This window comes from Notechis scutatus, chromosome 5 (genome assembly GCF_049901735.1).
Source record: "Notechis scutatus isolate UNSWTSFEM ecotype Mainland chromosome 5, rNotScu1.2, whole genome shotgun sequence".
Classification (NCBI taxonomy): Eukaryota; Metazoa; Chordata; class Lepidosauria; order Squamata; family Elapidae; genus Notechis; species Notechis scutatus.
The window spans coordinates 9,045,626-9,069,554 of NC_142013.1; the positions used below are offsets into that span (position 1 = coordinate 9,045,626).

At 41.1% G+C, this 23,929-nt stretch overlaps 1 protein-coding gene across 1 annotated transcript in view; it reads left to right on the plus strand.

Annotated features, from left to right (window-relative positions):
* TMEM135 (transmembrane protein 135) overlaps nt 1–23,929 on the plus strand; it is a gene marked incomplete at its 5' end in the record, with an annotated part of 152,631 nt that overhangs the window by 16,032 nt on the left and 112,670 nt on the right. Inside the window, 3 exons of the mRNA XM_087966114.1 lie at nt 3,132–3,259; nt 5,045–5,137; nt 22,070–22,103. Of these exons, the coding sequence (XP_087822240.1) occupies nt 3,132–3,259; nt 5,045–5,137; nt 22,070–22,103 (255 nt within the window). The remainder of the gene's footprint in view (nt 1–3,131; nt 3,260–5,044; nt 5,138–22,069; nt 22,104–23,929) is intronic.

Consider the following 23,929-nt stretch of genomic DNA (forward strand, 5'->3'; position numbering starts at 1 on the left):
TCAAGGCCAAGGTTGGACAGGCCTGATCTAAATCAAGGGTGTCCAACTTACATCATCATGGGGGCGTCACATGACGTATCAAGACTTCGTTAATCCGGGTGGGGCCGGGGCCAGCATGTGTCGCATTTGGCCCGTGGGCTGCGAGTTTGACACCCCTGATCTAAATGCAGGCATGATTAATATGGCCATAGTAACTACCTTTATAGAATAGCTTTTGTTTTGTTTTCTTTTTTTAAAAAAAAATGCTTTAATTTGTAAACCAAGTTGGGGAGAATATAAATTTAATACATTAAATCAGTGATCCCCAACCTTTTTTATGCCGCGGCCCGGTACCGGCATCAGCTGGGCGCCGCGACCGGTACGGCGTCAGCTGGGCGCCGCCATCTTTTTGACGAAAAGTGCTTCCGGTGACCTCACCGGAAGCACTTTTTCATCAAAAAGATGGCGGCCTCAGCGCTCGGTGAGCTTTTCCGGTAGAAATGGCTTTCTACCCGGAAAAGCTCATCGAAGCGCTGAGCCCCATCTTTTGATGAAAAGTGCTTCCGGTGAGCTTTCACCGGAAAAGCTCACCAGAAGCACTTTTTCATCAAAAAGATGGCGGCACCAGCAAACCAGCGCCCGGTAGGACTTGTTCCACGGACGGTACCGGTCCGCGGACCGGTGGTTGGGGACCCCTGCATTAAATTACATCTCATCAAACAAGCCTGGATAATGATAGTTTTCTTGCTGATATCATAAGTTACACTTTTGAGGAAGTAGAAGAGGTGGAAATGTGAGGAAAAATAAGGGGTCCCTTCTCCATTATCTCTATACAGGCAGGTTATTTACCCAGATACCAAGGTAATACATTAGTATGCATGTCAGGATGTTTTAGGATGGGGAAAATGACCAATCGGTGTTTTAGAATATGTAGGGAACAAATTTCCTTTGTATGAAAATGTAAAGGGAAAGCAGGGCTGTGTAAAAGCTTGGAATTTGAGCCATTCTATGTACAAAATGCCCCTTGGAGTATGCAGAAGTTCGGATTGCCAAAATGCTCCACGGATTTTGGAAGTTTTGAGGTTTAAACAAAATTATTTTGAACTTGAAATACAGATAGTCCTCGACCACAATTTAGCCCAAAATTTATGTTGCTAAGTGAAACATCTGTTAAGTGAGTTTGCCCCATTTTACGACTTTTTTTTTACCACAGTAGTTAAGTGAATCATTGCATTTGTTAAATTAGTAACGTGATTGTTAAGGGAAACTGGATTTCCCATTGATTTTGCTTGTCATAAGGTCGCAGAAGCCGATCACATGACCCCGGGACACTGCAGCCATCATAAATGTGAGTCAGTTGCCAAGGATCTGAATTTTGATCATGTGACCCATGGGGATGCTGCAGTGGTCATAAGTGTAAAAAAAGTCATAAGTCACAAACTCATACTTTGTTGACTCAACAAAGTCATACTTTGTTCAGTGTCGTTGTAACTTTGAACGGTCACTAAATGAACTTTCATAAGTCAAGGACCACCTGTATATTAAAAAAGTGATCAGAACCAGCCTGTTTTTAATGCAAACTGGCTTCCAAGCACAACCCCAATTTTCCATAGGAATTACCTGACTGATTTGGACAAATGAAGGATTCTTTAAGCCTGATTTTTCCCCACAAATAGGTCTTGTAATTCAAGGAGAGACATAAAAGAGATGGGGGATAACAGAAATAGAGGCACATGAGTAACCATAACGTTAATTCTAGTACTGGCTGACCAAGTCATGTTTCTGATTCATTGACCTCAATTAATGCTGTTGGAAAATTGGATTTGCTTTCCTGCTGAAGCAATATGACAGATAGGCCACAGTCAGTAAGAATGGGATCTCACCATTCTTCTACTCTAATACTAAGCGCAGGAGCCCCCCAGGGTTGTGTGCTAAGCCCCTTCCTTTATTCTTTGTACACACATGACTGCACCCCATTGTATAACACCAACGCAATTCTTAAATTTGCGGATGACACGACGGTGGTGGGGCTTATTAATAAGAACAATGAGTCTGCTTATAGAAGGGAAGTACAATAAGGGCTGACACTGTGGTGTAAAGAAAAATAATCTTATACTTAACACCAAAAGAACTAAAGAACTAATAATGGACTTCAGGAGGAAGTGAGATGTACATTTACCATTGTATGTAAATAGCGAGGAGGTGGAGACGGTTGGTAGTTTTAAATTTCTGGGCACGTATCTTGGAGGACCTCTCATGGACTATGAATGCTACCGTGCTTGTAAAGAAGGCACAGAAGAGGCTGTACTTCCTGAGAATGCTCAGGAAGATAAATCTATCTCAGTATCTACTTCTGTCCTACTACTGCAGCACCATTGAGAGTGTCCTGACATACGGCATCCTTGTATGGTATGGGAGCAGCTCTGTAGTGGATAAAAAAACTACAGAGAATCATTAAAACTTCCCAGAATATCATTGGGCTCCAGCTACCAGCCCTGGACGACATCTTCACATCTCACTGTTTGTGGAAGTCACACCACATTCTCAGAGACTCTTCCCATCCTGCTCACAATCTTTGTGAACTGTTGCCTTCTGGCAGAAGATACAGAACCATTAAAACTCGGACCACCCATTTTCTGAACAGTTTTTATCCCAGAGCTATAATTGCACTTAACAAAGAACTTAAGGACCACCATCAGTGAGCTGTTGGACAGTATTACTTGGTCTGTTGTGTGGATGCTTGTGTGTTTTTAGGGGGCGGGGGATTTTGGTGGATGGGGTGTGTGTTTGGGGATTGTCATGTGTGCGTGCGTGTTGGGTCTGGTCTCTGGCTATTATGTGAATTTCGTTGTATGTGTATACTGTGAATATACGTACAATGAAAATAAAGAATTCAATTCAATTCAATTAAAGAATTCAGTTCAATATTTTAAAAGTGTGTGGGGAGTATGTCTCAGGTATGAAATAACCCCTAATTTCATACCTAGTGGGGCAAATTAACAGAATCAGTGTTAATCTTGAGACAGGTTTTATCTCAGTGTCATTTACTGTTTTTATTGATGTAGGTTTTTCTTGTTTGTAAATAGGATTTGAAAGGGTAAACATGTAACATTTAAACAAATAGTTTGAACTGGTGCACTTGTCTCTTTCAGATTGCTGCAATTCTCCGGAAACGAAAACTTGATTATTATTTGAACAAGCTGCTTCCTGAAATTCTGCAATCAACATCCTTCCTTACAGCAAATGGAAGTCTTTACATTATGTTTTTCTGCATTTTAAGGTGATTTCATGATACATCTTTTGGACTAAATCAGTGGATGGTGAAGTAACCTGTCTTCATCTTCCATCACACCCAGGTCTTTACTCCAGGCAGTCCTCAGCTTACAACCACAATTGAGTCCAACATTTCTATTTGTTATGTGAATTCTGCCCCATTTTACGACCTTTCTTGCCTCAATTATTACATGAATCCCTGCAGTTATTAAGTCAGTGACATGGTTGTTAGGTGAATCTGGCTTCCCCATTGACTTTGGTTGTGAGAAGAGGTGATCACATGATCCTGCAACCATCATAAATATGAGCCGGTAGCCAAGCATCTGAATTTTGATCACATGACCATGGGGATGTTATAATTGTCGTTAAGTGTGAAAAATGGTCATGTGTCACTTTTTTCAGTGATGTTGTAACTTCGAACAGTCACTAAAAGGACCGTTGTAAGTCGAGAACAACCTGTACTTACTTACTGCCCTGTAAAAAGGATTATAGCAATTTTCTTATTTTTACAGAATATTTGCTGCATTTTTATGTACAGTTCTTTATATTGATTGTTCCCTGTTTGGGAAATGTCACCCTGGAAGGGGGTACCTACATTTTAACAAATAGTAATTTCGTTGAATGCAAATGTAAACGTTTGGTCAGCTTAGAGTTTTTTCCTGTGGTAATAAATAAGACCTATCACTAAGCCAGGGCTCGGCAACCTTAAACACTCAGAGAGCCACAAAGGTCCTAACCGGAAGTCCCCTGTTCAATTCTGGAGCATAAGTCCGGTTCCCCCACCATAGAGTGTCCTCCTAGCTTGGCGTCCTTTTTCCTCTACCTGTCCTAGTGGAAAGCCGTATCAATTGTGCAGCCGACTGGAAAACCTGCCCCTTGCCATAGAGCCGTGATGGCGAACCTATGGCATGCGTGCCAGATGTGGCACGCAGAGCCCTCTTTGTGGGCATGCGAGTCGTCGCCCCAGCTCAGCTCTGCCGCACATGTGGGCACATGCCTCCAGCTGGTCAGCTGGCCTTCGGGTCTCTGAAGGGTGGGATGCATGCAGGGGGGACGTGTGCGCATGCATGGCAATGGGGCGCAAGCAGGGGGACACATGAGCATGTGTGGGGGATGCACCCGCATGCATGGGGAAGTGGGGCACATGCATGGGGAACGTATGCGTATTGCATTTTGGGGATGCATGCACGCTTTGGGCACCATCATTGCCATAGAGTCTCCTCCTGCTGTGCCATGCTTCCCCCCAAATTGGAAGCTCTTCTCAAAATTGTGGCACCAACCGGCGACAGAGAGCCTCAGCAGAGGGACGAAAGAGCCAAATGCGGCTCCAGAGCCGCGGGTTGCCGACCCCTGCACTACGCAAATGCACATGTTCCTTTGTATTAAGGTAAACCTTTGAAATATAAGACAGCAAAATTGAGGTTCCTCCTGGAGGTGTTAGAACTATGAATGGTATGAGGTTCTTTGAAGTGTTGCAGAGAGCACTCCTGATGGACCAAAGAGGAGGAAGAAAGCATACTTAGTACTTTCCCACTACAGCCTCCCACCTTGTTTCCTAACCTAATCCTCTGCAGACAGTTTTGGGAGACACAAGTGACTGGTCAGGCAAAGGAGGAATTGAAAATCATGTCCCCTTCCTTCTTTAGTAGGAGCATCTGCTGAGTATCGTTCTGCTCATGGGAACCCTTGATCCAAAGTATTGCCACCTGCGAATATTTATTTATTTAAGAAAGTATGACCTCTTCTTCCCTGTCACATAGCATGTAACAAATCCTGCCTTTAATTGTTTTAGGCGAATACTGGGAAAATTCTATTTTTGGACTCCTGGTTTTGGTGCTGCTTTACCAGCGTCCTACATGGCTATTCTTATTGAAAGGAAGAGCAGGTATGTGGTTTTTTTTTTTTACATCCTTTACAAACAAATAGAATTGTTTGTTTATATAATTAGGATTATGATGTTATCCATTCAGTTGTTTTCTGACTCTTGGCGATTCTGTGGGCCCGGTCTCTCCATAACTTCCGATCTTGCACTGCTTCCCATAGTTGTTCTATGCTCTGGCTGGTACCAGCTTTGATGGTGTCCAGCCACCGTGTTCTTTGGAAGCCTGGTTTCCTTCTGTGTTTATGTAATATATCTGCCATTGGGGTGTGATTCAATTGTAGCAATCAGTGAACAGATAAAACAGCACTTAAAATAATTCAGAATCATCACACTCATTTTTACAGTTCCCATGAAAGTGTATATTTGGGTTGACGTGAGGGGTCCTTGGTGCTTTGCAAGCTTGCTTGTTTTCTTGCAGACATTTCATTACCCAAACTAGGTAACATCATCAGTGCTAGTAAGGAGTGGGGTTTGCTCCCACTTCTTACTAGCACTCCTTACTAGCACTGATGAAGTTACCTAGTTGGTAATGAAATGTCTGCAGAAAACAAGCAAGGTTGGAGAAGCACCAGGACCCCAAACGTTTACTTGATTGTAAAATTCTAAAACCATCAATTGTCTAACTTTATTAAGAAGATTATTGGCTTCTCTTCTTGTTCTAGGTAGGACTTATTCCAATCAATTTTATTTTAACTTATTCATATCAATGTTACAATTAATAAATAGATATTACTGCAGGATCAGAGACCACATGACTGTGAATATCAGATACTAGGATTAACCATAGGCAGTTACCATCATGTCCTGTTTGTCGACGTCTCAGAAGTTCATTTGGTTTATGGCTATAAGAAATACAATACTGAACTAAAGAAACTTGCCTCAAGTGCTTTATGGCATATATATCCTTGGCCTTGTTTTGCTCAGTTTGAGCCTCGGTGCTTATCTTTATTAGTTTCTGCTTATACCATTTTTAATGATTCTTTCATAATATTTCAAATTCTTTTCCAGTGTACAAAGATACACTCCGAAGATATGCTATAAATATGTCAAGATGGTATTGCTGGAAAATAACGTTAGGAGAGATTGTGGTTCTATGGTTGGCCAATTCAGGTTTAAATGTGTTAGAGGAGGGAGAGCGTTTAGGAAGATAGTCACATTCCTAGAGTGGGAAGGGATATATGATCAAAAGATCATATCCTTACTCTTATCTCTCCAGATAATTTCCTTTAAGAACCGTGGCCTAAAATGCATTTCCATGGCTGTAGGACCATACTTCTTGCCTTTTTGATGTGATGCATTGGTGTTTCTCGGCTATACATTTCACCTGTCCAGAAATCATGAACCTCACCCTTCTCATCTCTCTATCCCGTTGCTCCATTTGTTCTCACCGCATAACTGAGGCCAGCCACACCCACCCTTCTCCAATCACCTGCTTCTCCTGAAGACATTCTTTGGAACGAAGCCCTGTTGCTTTTTCCCTCCTGCCGGGTTCATGTTGTTCTCATCTCTAGCCGCTCTTTACAACCGAAGGCGTCACAAGAGAGGGCAAAAGGGATTAGCTGAGAACAGGTGCAGTATTCACAAAGTGCTCTGAGGTTCCTTGAAAGGAAACGGCCCTGGCACGAAGCTTGGCATATAGAGATCGCCAAGAATTGAAAGGGGGAAAACGGGTGGGCTATCTTCCCCCCCTCCTCTTTGTGTGGGTGCGGTTTGTTCTTGCTCTGCGGGTCTGTTATCATCTATCGCTTGAAATACATGTCTGCGAGCAGGAGGAGAGCTTAACCAAATTTGCTGCAACTTGTAAATTGTTGGCAATCAACTGCCTCATCACCTGAGGACAAAGCAAATCCGAGCCCTCCCTTTCCCTCAAAAGGAACTGCAGGGACTTGTCTCGACCCCTCGGTGCTTTCCCAGTCTTATTTTGGAAGGCAAATCCCAGATGGGTTATATCCCAAAGTGAGAATTGAGAGAAGTTTTGGAGCTCCTATCCGAGTTCTGGAAAATATGCTATGATTGCTTGACTGGGGCCAGAGTTGGACAGGACCTTGGAGGTCTTATCATCCAATCCTCTGCTCAAGGAGGAGATTCTAAACCTGGGGTCCCCACCCTGTGGGCCGCAGCCCACTATACTGAGCCATGGCGTCTTGGCTGCCGGGCCATGTGAGTGGCTGGCCAGCACACATGTGTATGCGCCTGTGCATATCCCCTCTCCTGCTAACATCACGAGCGTTGCAAGGGTACTACCTTTGTTGCGAGCGTTGCAGGGTGAACATTGCACGCATGCTCACTGCCCCATTTGCCTCTCACACTTGCAGCTCCGTACATTCATAGCCCAGTTTGCTCAGGCGCATGCGCACCTAAAGGCATCTGCCCCTTCCCCCGCTTCGAGCTGCCAACCCAGAAAGCTTTTGGAGCTCTGCTTTATACCATTCCAGACAAGTTGCAAGTATCTTTTTGAAAGCCTCCAGTGTTAGAGCACCCACCACTTCTGAACTCGGAGTCTTTTCACCTTCATGTTTGTTGCTATTCTCTCTCTCTCTCTCTCCCTCCCTCCCTTCTCTGTCCCACTATAATTTGGGTTCCTGATACATCAGCATGAAGGAGATGAATGATTTTGATTATAAAATTATGCAGCAGCACCCTTAGATTTTATTTTAATTACATTGTAAATGAGAGACCAATTGAGAACTCTACAGGCTAGCTAGCTTCTGTGGAACTCAAATAATCCCTTTTCTCTTTTGGAAATTTGGGTTTTTTTTAAGTCAGCAAGGACATCCCTCAAACGGAATCTTGCCATTTTTGCTAAACAATTTTTTTTTCAAAGGAAAGTGATTACAGCCTTTGGTGTAAATAAGATGCTTTTTGTCACATAGATGCGAAGTATTTAATATTTAGACTTCCTAACCAAAAGATCGGATTCATTCAGGAAACTAACCTCTTTCTTTTTAAAATCAGAAATAAGTATTCATGTAGACCTCGACTTTCAAGCGTTCATTTAGTGACCATTCAAAGTTACAGTGGCATTGAAAAAAAGTGACTTATAACCATTGCAGCACCCCCATCGTCCCATGATCAAAAGTTAGGCAAATCCCACGTGGCCACAGCATCCTGTGGTCACATGATCACGGTTTACACCCTCCCGCTGGCTTTCCCATTGACTTTGCTTGTCAGAAGCTGATAGTGAAGGTTGCAAATGGGGATTATCAAGAGCCGTGGCAGCACAGGGCTTAGAATGATTGCAGGCTCATTCTGCCGAATGCCAGCAGTTCAATCCCGATCAGTTTAAGGTGGACTTAGTCTCCCATCCTTCCGAGGTAGGTAAAAACAAGGACCCAGATGGTTGGGGGCGATAGGTTGACTCTGTAAACTCTTAGAGAGGGCTGTAAAAAGCATTGTGAAGTGGTGTATAAGTCTTAAGTGCTATTGCAATTACTACCCCGTGACCATGGCATTCTGTAACAATTGTAATTATGAGCCTCTTGCCAAGCACCTGAGTTGAACCATATGGTTGCTGCTATAACTGCAACTACGAGGAAAGACCGTAAGTCTCTTTGCTCAGGACTGTCCTGACATCGAATGTTTTCTGAACAAGTGTATTTAGGCAGTAGCAGAGAATAAGTGATTTAAAAACTTCACAGCATTCCCTAACAAATGCAAGACTTAAAGTGCTTTCTTATCTTTTTTTTTTAAATTTTAAAACAAAAGGTACTTTCTTATCTACCTTGATCTCTTTAAGTATAATGCATTTCCTCTACGTGACGTTCCATTGTTGGAGTTTTGTATAACGTAAGACAGCGAAGATTGGGAGTGGTTGCATTTTCCGTGAACCAGTTTAGGTAGGTGTCTTTCCTCTGATTGAAGAAGAAGCCGATTCAGAAGCTTCCCCTCGGTTAGGTTGCAGTGGTTCAGGCATTTATATACAGATCGTCCTCTATTTACGACCACAGTTGAGCCCAAATTTTACATTGCTAAGCGAGACATTTGTTAAGTGAATTTTGCCCCATTTTCTTGCCACGGTTGTTAAGTGAATCCCTGCAGATATTCAGTTGGTAATGCAGATTGTTAAGTCAGTCTGTCTTCCCCATTGCTGTTGCTTGTCAGAAGATTCGCAAAAGGCGATCATGTGACCCTGGGACACCGCCACCGTCATAAATATGAGCCAGGCATTTTGATTTGGATCACGTGACTATGGAGACAACATTCGTATGTGTGAAAAACGATCACAAGCCCCCTTTTTTCCGTAACATTGTAACTTTGAACGGTCACTAAACAAACTGTTGTAAGCCAAGGACCAGCGGTACTGTAGTTAGAAACAAAGCGAATTTCCTACCTGCTAAATCAAGGTGGGCAGGTATGGCAACTTCACGACCTGTGGACTTCAACTCCCCAAATTCCTGATCCAACCTTCCTGGCTCAGGAATTCTGGGAGTAGAAGTCCAGAGTTCATAAAATCGGCATAGTTTGCCACCCCTTCTTGGATTGAACGCCTGCCTGATCTGACTTCTTGCGCCCTTGCTGTGCCTCCCCTCACAACAGAAATATTAAAGCCCCAAGTTTAATCATCCCTTTTCTCTCTTTGGCGTGAGCAGCTGAATGGAGACTCTCTCTCCAAAGGGATACTTCACATTCCAAGTGTGCAAGCATCAAGTGCAAGCTTAATGCAGCCAACAGAGCTTGAATTTGTACTCTTTATAGTTGAAGTTGCTTTGCACTTTTTCTCTGGCATTAACAGCTCTTGCAAGAAAGGCATCAAAAATAGATCCCTTGCAGGTTGGATTCTAGTTTAGGACACAGCACATACCTAGCGACATCACCCCCTTTCCTTCATTTTTTTGTTCAGGTTTTGCAGAGATTTTCAGATAATATTTCAGGTCCAGTTGAAACGTGAAATATTTTGATTTTGAGTCCCTCCTTTCAGCTGTGGGGATCCGCTAAAGTATTTTATTAAAAGGTCCAATAAGTCTTCAGGGTTAATCTTTGAAGATTTAAATCATCCATCCTTTAAAAAAAAAAACCTTTTAGAGTTTCTGAAAGATGAACGCTATTACCTGTGTAAATTAATTCCTGAAAAAAAGATACCCCTTCTCTTTTCTTCTGCTTCAAATGATTGAACTCTAAATTAATATTATCCTGTGACAGCTTTCAAGGTAAAGTCATGGATTGCTAGCGGTCTGTAAGTCAACTACTTAAGGTGATGTCACTCTCTCGAGCATTATTGTTTCATTCTGTAAGTAGAATTTGTGTGGTTTTCGGCATTTGTGCCAAGGACAATTTGAACATTGTTATGTTGCACGTCTAAAACAGGAAAAAAAAACTTGTGAAAAAAACAACACCTAAGTTCTTAAGCAGAAAGTGGAGCTTGGCAGCAAATTTTCATACTCTTTTTTTGTTTTACAGTATTATTTCAGAGTATTTATAATGCTTTTCTGAAGGACATGACTTCATGTCTTTCCTATGGGAAGGAATAAAGCTTTTTTCTGCCTTATGAATTCTGGTGGCAACCACAGAGAAAGGTGAAAAGGTAGAGAGGTTTGTGGCAAACTTTTCTCAATAGCAATAGCACTTAGACTTATATACCATTCCACAGTGCTTTACAGCCCTCTCTGAGCAGGTTACAGAGTCAGCCTTTTACCCCCAACAATCAGTCCTCATTTTACCGACCTCAAAAAAAAGGCTGAGTCAACCTTGAGCCTGGTGTGACTCAATCTGCCAAATTGTAGGCAGCTGGCAGTCAGCAGAAGTAGACTGCAGTACTGCACTCTTAGCACTGCACCACCACGGCTCATAATAGAAACATCCACTTGATTGGTATCAATTATAAAAATAGTCTGAAATATATTTTCTTCCCGGGCAATAGTCTAAATTAGATGCGTAATTTTTGAATTGTTTTCCCCTTCCACCATTTCGGAGTTCTTTGCAGGAAAATAAGAGACATTGCTAAATATAAGAGATATTATTGAGTGAATCCAGCTTGGCAGCCTCATGCATTTGCATCATGAACAAATTTTGATCAGTAGAAAGTTTTTGGGATTTTAGCCCTGGGTTTTAAAGCGTTCTTATGTTGACATATAAGTTTTAACTTTGTCCCACGGGATATCAATGACTGCACCACCTAAGGAGGGTATTTTGTTAAGGCTCTGTAAATATCCCATCCCTCTGTCCTTTCAATATGGACATTTGAACTGTTGCTTAATAAAGCTCTTATCTGCTCCACTCTTGAGCAGGAGGGAGTCTGTTTGTCTAATAGGAAAACCATCTAGGCACGTTCGGCTGTAATTTATTAACTATAAAGGATAGCCTTTCTAGCATACTGCCGGCTGATTTGATCTCAGAACCCCATCATCCAAAATGCTCATCACCCCGTTCAGAAGTTCATGATTGCCCAAGGAACATGGTAGCTGAGTTCCATTAAATCTGGAAACATTGGATGGAGGAAGGCTGTTCTAGAGAGTAATTTTTATGGAAAATTTGCCTGGAGAAGTGAGGATGGACTTCCTCTAAAAGTGTGGGTCACAGGGAGCTAGCGTAGCGATTACGTAGGAGCAAAGAATATTGGATTTTAAAAACAATTGATCTCAGATGAAATATCTTTGCATTTTTGTGATGAGATATAGGACAAGGATAAAGGATTTCTTGATCATTTCCCGTTTTGCAATATCCTACTGAAACTTCAAAGAAAAACAGCATGGACTATGTACCTTCAACTCTGTATGTCCTTCTGTATATCTGTTGGTGAAACAGCCAGGAGTATCACTGTTGCAAAAGCTGTGAATTGATCAGTTATGCCATGTGCACTTGCAGATAAAGAGCAAATCGTAACAAGTTGCATATTTTTGTTAAAGTAATCAAAGTAACTACCTTCTCCTATGTGTATTTTATGTACATTTTTGTAAAAGTAAGTTTCAGAGTTGTTCCGTGGGACTTATCCTTTACTCTGAGAAAATTCTAGTCGTAATTGTATTTAAGCCACTTTTGGAAACACAGCAGAGTGGGGTATGCACCGATCTGTAATTTGTAAGAACTCTGGGTCTGATGTACTTATCCATGTCCAGGCAGAAGTAGCAAATAAACTACGCAACATGCAATTTTGTGGAGTAGGTTTGAGGCTTGCTCCACACAGTGACCCCAAGGAATATTATTTTCAATAATGGTATAATCAGATCACTTCACATTTTGTTGCTGAGAATTTAACAATTCCATCTTGAGAAGTAGCTTTGGTCACCCTAGAGAACGTGACCAGATTTCAGTAGTTCTGTGCTAAGTAGCCAGTGATTAGACTTACTAGAGTTGTTTGTGTGATTGAGACAGAATCGGGGGATCCAATAATTTGGGGAAGGGAATAGGCAGTGTTTTATTCCATTCCTCCTATAAACCAATTTTGAAGATAATTCAGGTTAGGCCACAGAGTCTGAATTCATATTGTGAAGACCACAAGAAGGCAAACGTACCCTTTGTTTTCTGGCACTTTAAGCATTGTACGAGGCATAGTGAAAATATCGGTACCTGTTTTGTTTATCTGACAATTCACACGACTATAAAATTATTTTACAATGTAAAGTTACATAGGTGAAATGGCACCTAGATCCAACAGGTAAACTAATTTCGCTTCTAGTTTTCATTGCTCATGAATTTCTTTTATCCTTGAGTCTAAGGCTCTAAGCCTATTTAATAAGCCAAACGAATTTAGAAAATAGTGAAGCCAGATATTTTTCTTTTGGGGTTAGTAGGCAAACAGATTGAAAGATCATACAGAGCTTTGTTTTTATATGATAATAGTGAGGAGTCTTCTTTATAAACAAAGGTAGAAAGACTTACAAATACCTACAGCGTAAGAATGGATAGTGGAGAGAGAGCAAATTTGACTGTTTTGATTAAAGAAAAGACTTCCCTCAATTTTATTTCTACATGGAAAACACTTTTGTACTTTTTGGAGAAACTGAAAGAAATGAAAATTTGATTTTGGGATTTGATGATTAGAATTATGTGGGATTATAGAAAAAAAACGTAGACTACTGTGTACTCCAGAGTTTGATGTTTGATGTTTTATCTATATCTGTACCAAAGGAACTTGGAAGACATTTTTATTCTCTTTACTTTCTCTTTTCTTTTGCACTTTTATCTTTTTCCCAACTTTTCCTTTTTTATTTTTTCTTCTTCTTGCTCATTTATTTTGTTGGTTTTTTTTTTTGAAATTCAGTAAAGTTATATGTGAAAAAAAAAAAGCAGTGTAACAATTCTGGCACACTATGTACAAGAGATTTAGGTCTCTCTTTAGAAGCTGATTGTTTTATTATTTGACTAGTGAGACCAGCTCTGTAAGTCTTTCTTTGTTTAATCACACCACTGGGAAAGAAATCTAATCTCAGCTAATGAAAATAAAGTTTAGAAGTGGTTTTGAAAAGGGGTGTGTGTGTGTTTTCTCTTGTCTCCCTTCAAGTGTCCTCTAGATAGAATTAAGTATTTACTTTGTGCCTGTTAACATAGTGGTACCTAGTGCATTACTACAGAGCAAGCAAATTCTGAATTGAAGTTCTATGATTTTGCCACAAAAATATTCCTCAGGCTATGTCTAACACTTTTTAATTCAAAAGCCAGTTTTCTCTAGTGTTAATGCACCAAGCTAGAAACCAGGAGATTGTGAATTCTAGTCCTGTCTTAGTATGAAAGCCAGGTGGGTAATTTTAAGCCAGTCATCAGGAGACAGGTGAGTTCTGGTCCTGTCTTAGCCACGAAAGCCAACTGGATGACTCTCTCTCAGCCCAACTCATCTGACAGGTTTGTTGTTGTGGGGAAAACAGGAGGAGGGAGGAGTATGTTTGCTGTTTTGAGTTCTTTATAAAAATAATAAAGGTGGGATAGGAAAATCTTTAAAAAAACCTCTTTCTATTCACAATGCAGTGCCTGTGTTCTGGGTTTAATATTTTCAAGGCATTTAGAAAACGTCTTTGCTATCTTCATACTTATCAGCTTTCTCAAAGGCTCATGGGCCTCCCTTCCCAATCTGTGGCTTTAACTTTCATGCTATATAAAGTAGAGGAGTTCCTTTAAATGCTAAAATTAATAAAGATGTGGATATTTATGTTAAAAACCAAGTTACCTATTCTGGAATTTTAACAATGTAAGTTCTGAATCTGGATATCCAAGTGGTGGAGAAAACCACTTCATTAATTGATCAAATATCAGAATGTTTTTGGTACCCAGCATATTTAGGAGATGTCAATACTTACATACTGTCATTTAGGTACTACGAAGTTACACTGGCTTGTGCAGATTTGACAGTTTCAACATAAGTTGCACTTTGGCAAAATGTTATTGTATAATTTATATGTTTGTGGCACCTTGATATAGTTACGTTTCACTGACTGGTTCTTTCTTGTTCTCTGGAGATTTTAATAATTCCTGGGTTGTTTCATCATGGATTTCTTTAAATTTGTAAAATGCATTCCCTACTTTTCGTACTATGAATCATATTATGATTTCCCCCCTGAAAGATGCAAGTCTTTACTTCCACTGGAGGAGTCTGTCCTGTTTCCTTAAGTTGCTTGCATCCTGCCTTGAAGTTGTCATCTCCTAAACGTGAATCATTGTGTCCATGCCTTACACTAACTCCTATAAAGGTTGTCCTCAAGTTAAGACCAGTTGCTTAGTGAAGTTATGACAGACAAGCTACGCATGGCCCGGTTTCAAAGTAATGGCTCAGTGGGGTGGGTCAAAGCAGGCCCAAAGCCTGGCGACGTAAAGCGGAACACAGAGTGGCTCAGGTGGGGAAACTTGGGGCAGGTGGACCTGTGCCTGGTGCTGGGCCTCCCAGGGCCTCCCTCATCCCTGAGGCACCCCATGCTTTGCTTCGCCACCCATACAGTCACTTAATGACCATCACGATTTGCGTCTATAATGGGAAAGCTCCATTATGGTCAAAGGTTGAGACGTACCTCTATCTGTACCTTCCTTCGCCAGCAAGTATGTTCTTATCCATGGCATCTGTTTGGATGTTTAGTGCAGAGTATTAATCAGCAGCTCATCAGATAAACTACAAAAACCACATTCCTTTGCCAAAATGACAGGTACTTAACTTTTGCAAGTTTGAAATGAGAGAACATTTCAAAACGTTTACAGTAGAAAAGGAAAGGAGGAGGATGAACTCAGGAGAGAGATGAAGAGGAAAGAAGGGAAAGTAGGGCTGATCCCAGAATGGAACATTTGACTGCAGCTACCTGGCTGCGTCTGCTTCACCATCACAGCTGACCCACCGCGGCCGTCCCTCCCTCCCTGCCACTCCTCCAGTTTGCTCTTCCCCTACTGCCTCACCCCGGGCAATTTATCAGGGGACAAATTGTCCTGCCTCTTTTGCCACATGGGTCAGTTAGCCGTATGACCCAGCAGCCCATCCGCGTTGCCAAGAGTGGACCTCTGCTTTCTCACTGCCCGTAGAGCATGCAGAGGGTGCCAGGTGGGAGGGGCAGCGGCCTTGAGCGTCAGGTGTTTCCACGGCGGGTCGGTGTGCGCGAAGTGGATGGGGGTCTCTGGCATGAAGCATGCTATGTCCCCAGTAGCTAAGCCAGAAAGGCTTAGGTTTCTATTTCTATCTGGGTTAAGCGTTTGGGGTCAATTGTCCTAGACCCAGATGTTCCCTCCATTCTACTACGAAACATGCTGCCTCAGGAGTCAACTGCTGCTGTTTGCTGTTCAGTCGTTATAAAAAAACGTGCAATTTTAGGAACTGGAGTTGTTGCATGTCCAGCTCTTTTCTTTTATCTTGAATCTATCCCCCCCCCCCCAAAGCAAAAGTCCCAAAATGATTTTATTTATTTTAAATAAGTTGTACCTCATTCGTGATTTCTTAGCTGTCTTAAGATACACGGTTGCTACTAAAAAAGTTTTTTGATTCATACATGCACTGTGAGCAGATTCAGGCGTGGTTGTGGACAGAATCAGAAAATAAATCGAGCCATGGAATTGCAAGAGTTCACACGTTGCCTGTGTCTTAAATTTGTTTTGGATTCCCCCACCCCGTCCTCTGATCCAGAATGTAATTCATTCAATGATGGGGCCTTCCTTTGCACTACGGCCTCCCCAAAGAAAATTCAATATGTTATTTCTCATTTCAGACATACAAAATGTAAGTACACATCATTTTGATCCAGGAACAGCCTTTTTTTTTGTAATTTGTCTGTCTGGTGAGCTATGGTTGAGCACTCTATACTAAATAACCAATTAATAGTTGCCATTGATAAAAACATACTTGGTGGTGAAGGAAGATCTTTCTCTTTCTCTCTCTCTCTCTCTCTCTAACATAATATAAGACATCAATATTCCCACAGTGGGAATCTTAGTTTTACTTTAAATAAAAATATTATTTTTTAATTAGTGCCTGGTGACCTCTTGATGACCAGGAAATTAAACTTTTGTTTTAGTTTCTTATCTTTCTTCAGGAAGGAGAACAAATGTTCCAAAACACAAACACATTTTTCATAATTTATTGAGACAATTAAACATGGTGTTTCTCACAGTGAACAAAATTGTACGCAGCTCTTGGCTTTGTAATAGCAAAGGATGTTTGGTGCCTTGTGGATTATAGCTACCATTAAAGCTAGGATGGAATGGTATGGCTCTGGAGATGAGAATACCATATTGTGTTCTTGGCACCAAAGCAAACGTCAGAATGGAAATTCTCTCTCTGTCTCTCCCTCTCCCTCTCCCTCTCTTTCTCTCTTCCCTCCCTCCCTCCCTGCCTCCCTCCTCTCTCTTTATCTATACACACACATACATACTACATTCTCTCTCTCTCTCCCCTTCCCTCCCTCCCTCATATACCCACCTGGAAGCTTTCAAGAAGAGACTGGACTGCCATCTGTCAGAAATGGTGTGTAGGGTCTGCTTGGGCAGGGGATTGGCCTATAAGGTCCCTTCCAACTCCGTTAATCTCTCTCTCTCTCTCTCTCTCTCTCTCTCTCTCTCTCTCTCTCTCTCTCCCTCCCTCCCTCCCTCCCTCCCTCCCTCCCTCCCTCTCTCTCTCCTCTCTCTTCTCTCTCTCTCCTCCCTCCTCTCTCTCTCTCTTTCTCTCTCTCTGTGTGTGTTTCATTTGAATGAAATTCACTTTCATGTTTTAAATGTTTGAAATGATCACCGTTGGTGTGTTATCAGTGTAGAAGAACAAAGGATAAATGCCTGCATATTACTGAAAAATACAGGTGGGGAGCTTTCAGTCAATTTGTTTTTTCTTTGAAATGCTCCCACTCACTGCCTAGAAGATGGTCAAGCCTTTGACCATTGAAGCAGTTTTCATAAAGGTCCTGGGGATTTTTAAATGATTGTTCATATACCAAAGATGTAGGAGTTTCTTTTCTCATCTTCAAAATATACCAAATTCTTCCCGTGTTGTTGCAAAGAGAGAAAGGAGAGAAAGTCGGTTGTTTTCACAGGTCAGGCTTATTATTGCCTGTTTGTAACCTTCCTCAAATACCCTTTCGTCTTTGTTCATCAGTTTTGTACACTTTCACTTAAATATGGATGCATCTATTGGGATGTATTTAGGTGAGATGTCTTGGTGTATTTCCAGTCCTGTGTTGCAAGTTGCATTATAGCAATTCTTTCCCCCCAATAAAGCAGTATCAAATCAAATATTTTGTGCTCCAGGAACCAGTAGAGAGACAAAAGGAAAAAAGACTAATTTAATTTATTTAATTAAAGGCTAAAAACTAATTCAGTCTAAATTAAAACCGCAGCAGGGAAGGAACACTGCAGAGTGGCCAGTTCTTGGACAAAAGTCATTAATCGCATAATACCAAATTCAGATTACATAAATTTGCATAAAATGAGGCAAGCCTGTAGTTTATGAAGAAAGAGGACTTTCAGAGAAACAGCAGCATGGTCATGCAATGTTTATTGTGGAATTTGTGAAGTAAGGCATGCAACCTTGATGCCACATCAGAAAGAAAAAGGATAAAGAGAGAAAATGGTAACAAAATCAGACACAAATACATTGCTAATGATGTGGGGTCAATTAGGGCAAGATAAATTATAAATAATAATACGCACTGTAGGTATATACTTGCTAGGTAACAAATATATTACGGTTAACAGAGGAGACCATGAGAGACAGTTATACAACTGATGGGAGATTGAATTTGCATCGGTCACCGGGACTAGAGATGTACCCTTCCGAGCTTTTGGACTCATGATGGAGAACTTCTCTCTACTGGAACACGTGCTTTGGGCTCGTGTTTATGTGATGTCATGTTTATGTGATGACTTCCTATTGGCTGATTGGTGTGTTGATGGCTGGCGATTGGCTGTCATTACCTTAGGCTGCCAAGCCCTCGGCTCCTAAGAATTTGATAGGCTAGTGGTAATTCAGCACTCCTGTTGACTGATAAGGGGCCAGGCTTCAATCATTTCCCTGGCTATCTTTGTACCTGCTCTGCTGAAAATCTTAGTAGCTGCGAAATTAAATGTGCATCCTTGTTCATTGCAATGTGAGGCTACCCGTGAATTCGGGTCTCCTCATCTGACTGCTCGCTTGTGTTCTTGCAATCTGGTGGTTAGCTTCGTCCCCATTTTCCCTACATAATCACAGGGGCAATCCATGCAAGGGATCCAATAGATTACATTGGAAGTATCTCCCACCTCCAAACTATCTTTTACAATGCATAATTTGCCCTGGAGTGGTAGCCGCCTTTGTGAGACATACGTCTATCAATTAGAGATTTTGTAAACGTTACCCACAATGAAGTTTGATTTGTGCAAAATAATGGGCACACTAACAATATCAGACAGGTCAAGTTATCTGTCATGCCCCTGTCGGAGTCTGAATCTGAGGAGGAAGCCGAACAGCTGACAGGGAGTGGGAATGTGGCTCCATTGGCTGTGGAGGAAGCTGGGGAAGGGCAAAGTCTGGCTGGGCAGAGCAGGGAAGAGGTAGAGCAAGGGAGAGGGAATTCAGAGGAAGACCTAGCTCCCCACCCTTCATCCCAGGGCATGTAAGGAGGAATGGAGAAGGGAGCAACGTGGGTTGCGTGCGGCTTATGGGGGAGGAAAGGGCTCTGATTACCTTCATTAGCTGCAGGTGGGAACACAGTTTATAATAAAGGCAAGGTACTTGCGGCTGGCTGTTGGGAGCAAACGTGACTTTATCTTGTATCATCGTGGCTTATCTGTGTTCCTGGCATCTTCCCAACTGTGTGAGTTTTGCCGTGCTTTCAAGTCTGAAATTCCTGCTCCTGCTTTGCCAAACTGATTGCTTCAATTTGGTTTGTTTGGACTTTAAGTTACAGTTTGTGTTTACCCTGTTTCAGACTGAATTTTCTGCAGTCAAAGGCTGTTTCTGGGAGAGTTTTTCTTCAGCCAGAAGGTAATCTGGACATTGGGGACAAAGTTGGAGATAATAAAGGACTCTTATTGATTATTTGATTGTGTTACCTTTGTGCCATGCCCTGGATCATCACATTATCTTTAAATGAAAATTCATATACAATGCTAATAGGACTCTAATAAATGTAATTATATGCTTATGTAACAATGCAAGGGATGTGATGGCTCAGTGGCTAAGACGCTGAGCTTGTCGATCAGAAAGGTTGGCAGTTCGGTGGTTTGAATCCCTAGCGCCACGTAACAGAGTGAGCTCCTGTTACTTGTCCCAGCTTCTGCCAACCTAGCAGTTTGAAAGCATGTAAAAAAATGCATGTAGAAAAATAGGGACCACTTTGGTGGGAAGGTAACAGCGTTCCATGCACCTTCGGCGTTTAGTCATGCCGGCCACATGACCACGGAGACGTCTTCGGACAGCGCTGGCTCTTTGGCTTTGTAATGGAAATGAGCACCACCCACTAAAGCCGGAAACGACTAGCACATATGTGCGAGGGGAACCTTTACCTTTACCTTTATAACAATGCGTCATTTTCAAGTTTTTCTAACATTTCAAATACAATACTTCATCTCATTTTGGTCCATATTTCATGTTTTGATAAACTCTATAACCCTTTTTAACATTGCAGGGAGTCATTATTTTACTTCATTGCTAAGATGAATAAGCTACCTTAAATAAGTCTTTTGTGTGGTATTCTACTTACAGTGCGGAGCCAACATTGTGCAAAGTTGCTTTAGCTGTTTGAAATTGTTTCTTGGATTTACTGGTGGGGAATCTGTAAACCACATCTTGTGATAGATATTTGTTTTCACGACAAGTTCTTTCACTACAGCCTCCCTACATGGATATTGTTTAGATTGAAATTTCCCTATCCCTGTCTGCATTTTTAGTCCTCTTATTTTGAAGCTTAGCTGTTCTTGTTGGTTTTATGTGAACTTTTGCACCGGGGTCTCTCCGTCAGACTTCAGTTGAAAGAAGGAAATAGTTGGGTGTGAGTGATTAAGCATAATCTAAACATCAACTGCAACGCTTTGTTATTTCAGACTTCCCTCCCACCAACCCCATCGTAGTTCCAGATATGGAATTGTGAGCCAATCACTTAGGCAGCTGTCCAGAGGATAAATGGGCCATTTCTTGATTTGATTATGGGTTTGAGGTCTCTGGGTAATTTTTTTTGCGTTTGATTTAGTTGCACAGGTTAACTTCTATATTTAACTTTTAAAATGACTGTGTTTATAGATTAGATTCTATCTTCTGAAGGAGCCCTGTTCCAAACAGTTTTATGCAATTAAAGTTCACGTTAAAGAAAAAAAAAATAGCCGTATAAGCTGCCTCCAGTTGGAGCCAATGCAAAAGATTTGTCCTTGTAATAGATGTGCTGTGAACTGTGTTTTTCTTTAGCAGAAATACAGTATGGGATAGATTTCAGCAGAAGTACAATACACAGTGACATGTGGCATTCACAAAACCAGAAGGAGCAAAATTGTAGTACAGGATTTGTGGGTGCCTTACTTCTTGTACTTCTTGCGGTATATAAGTCTAAATGCTGTTGTTACTGCTATTTACTGTATTCTGCAATGTTTTGTGAGAGTGCATCTGTCTTAAGAATGTGTTGGATATATTTGGCAAGGCACTTTAATGAATTGGACAACTTTGCGACTGTATCAAGATTTAAAAAAAAAATGGTGAGACAGGAACAAAAGAAGCTGCCTTACCTTAAATGAGATTACTGGTTCTATACATGCATGTTTATTTACACAAGTTGGCAGCAGCTTTTTATATTTCCAATGGGGATTTTCCCAGCCCTATCCAGATTAAACTGAGGGCATTCTGTATGTGAAAACAGACAAATGGTTGCCCAATCTCTTCATAAAAACCTACAGTGGTGGAGCACCCACTGGTGGAAGCAAGAAGGAGGCGAGAACAGTTTCTTTACTGTTGTTTGTCTACAGGCAGAATCTTGCCGGACTAAAGCAATCATTTGCATAATCATAGATACACTCTATGAATCACTAGGGAAGAGCCGTCCTTGCCCTCTTCTGCCCACTAGACATTCCAGCTCTCTATGCCCACGAGGGAAGAGCCCTTCCCTCCTGTGACTCCAGATTACATCCCACCACAATTTCTTAGGCTTTGGGTTAAGGCTTGTACAGGTTAGGGTGAGTTATTTACTGAGCATTCTTTAAGAAAGGATTAACAATAACGACAGCAAGTTTGATCACATCAACCAGCAGATTTGTTGTATATAGCAGGGGTGTCAGACTGGTGGCCCACTGGCAGAATGCGTCACATGCAGGCCACACCCACCCCAGCTCTGCGAAGGCAAAAAAACCCCATCGCGATACGTCATGTGACATCAACATGATGCGGTGAGTTTGACACCCATGGTATATAGTAATACCCCTGTGGTATATAGTAATACTGCTGAAGGAACAGGATGGCATTTCCATTGCCTTTGTCTACTAACAGAATTTCCTTTTAAATATGACGGAATTCTTGAATGCATTGTGTTTGACATGAGTTTTGAATGCCATAATAATTACTCTTGTCTTTTTTGTTTTGGTTTATAGGAGGGGGTTGCTTACAATTTACATGGCCAATTTGGTAAGTAATGCTATTGTAATGCAGTATACAAAAGCATGAAAGTTACGTATATAGTTATAATCTATATATTTATAATCCTCTTTTCATTCCATGAGATATAGTCCCTTCATTGGCTCAACTGATACCTAGAGCCCAAATGTACATTTGTTTTGGAGCTGAAAAGACAGATAAGTTTCTGGGCTGAAGAGTGTTGTCATGTTGTATTAGTCTTCTTCAACTGATGCCTTCCAGCCAGCCCTCCCGATCTAATACAAATTGGTTTTCTGGGAGCAGTAGGTTATTTAATTATCATTAAAGTTGTTGATAATAAATTTTTCATGGAGAAAAATATATATATAATGTGACGTGCATTAAAAGTCAATAATAGAAAACAACAGAACTACCAGAAGCATAATCTTATGATTTATGATGATTGTATTTTATGATTATGATCATATTGTTGCTTATATGTACACTGCACCAGATACAAATTCCTTGTGTATCCAATCATACTTGGTCAATAAAGAATTCTGTTTTGTTCTAATCAGGGGTGGGATACCACTGGTATAACAACCAGTTCAGTGAGCGTATGCTTTGTGCACTTTCACGCCAAATGCGCGCTCCGCATTTAAAAAAGGCAAGCCCATGCTTACCTTCAACTTCAGCCTCTGTGAAGAAAACTGCCATTTTTCGAACGAACCGGTTCGGATCAAGCTGAACATGGGAACAAGGGGTTCGCCCGATCCGGTCCAAACCAGTAGAATCCCACCCTAGTTCAATTCTAATTCTAATTCTAATTCTAATTCTAATTCTAATTCTAATTCTAATCCTAATCCTTATTCCTGGTCTGGTTTGGTCTGCTCCAGTCTGGTCCGGTCCGGTCCAGTCCATTCTTAAAGTAAGGAAGTTACATGAGGTGTTCAGCAGGGTGGAAAAGAGCGAAAAGAAGTTAGAATGAAGTGTATGGTAGGGTTGTTTAGGATATACTTGCGTAGATTTACTTTCAGTAGGAATAGAAGAACCACAGGGCTGTGCTAGAGAATTCTTTAAAAATAGACAGATTGTGTGAGAAATCTGCATTCTTGAAAGTATTCATTCACACAGGACAGCAAAGGGGTGGTGTAGAAGCTGGAAGCCTTTGAATGAAAAACAAGAAATTTGGTTTAGATGTGACAGGAAGATAATCTTTGGATTTTGTGAGGGCATTGTGTGTTTAGAGTGTTATTAAAAAAACAACAGGAATAATTTTACAAAGTGGTGTAAAGTTAAAAATAATTGTCCCACACCCTGCCCTCATGAGTCATGTTAAATATTTGTGTACAAACTGTTCATGGATAATTTACAACAGTTAAGCAAATAGCCTTAAGGATATGACTTTTAATAACAAAGTTTCTTTTAGAGTTTTTCAAATATGGCTGTCTTAACCTAGAAAATATTGAAAGTATTGCTCACATTATTGTTGCACTCATAATCTCATATATATTTAAATGCCTATTAATTGAATAAAATATCTAAATTCATAAATCCATTAAAATGATATATTTATTAAGGAACTAAACTTTTATAATACAAGTAGTCCTCAATGACAGGAGTGGAATTTCTGATACTGAATTTATGAAGCATGATGTTACATGTACATGGCACTTAGCAAGAGCAATTCCAGCAGTCCCTGGTTGCCATTGTTAAGCAAAGATTGTGCGGTTCATTAAGGGAAAGCGATCACGATTTCTGACTTCCTACTGGCTTCCCCATTGACTTTGCTTGTGGGAAGCTGGCAGGGAAGGTTGCAAATCAGAGTCATGCGATTGTGAGACACTGCAATGATTGGAAATCTGATATGGTTGTTG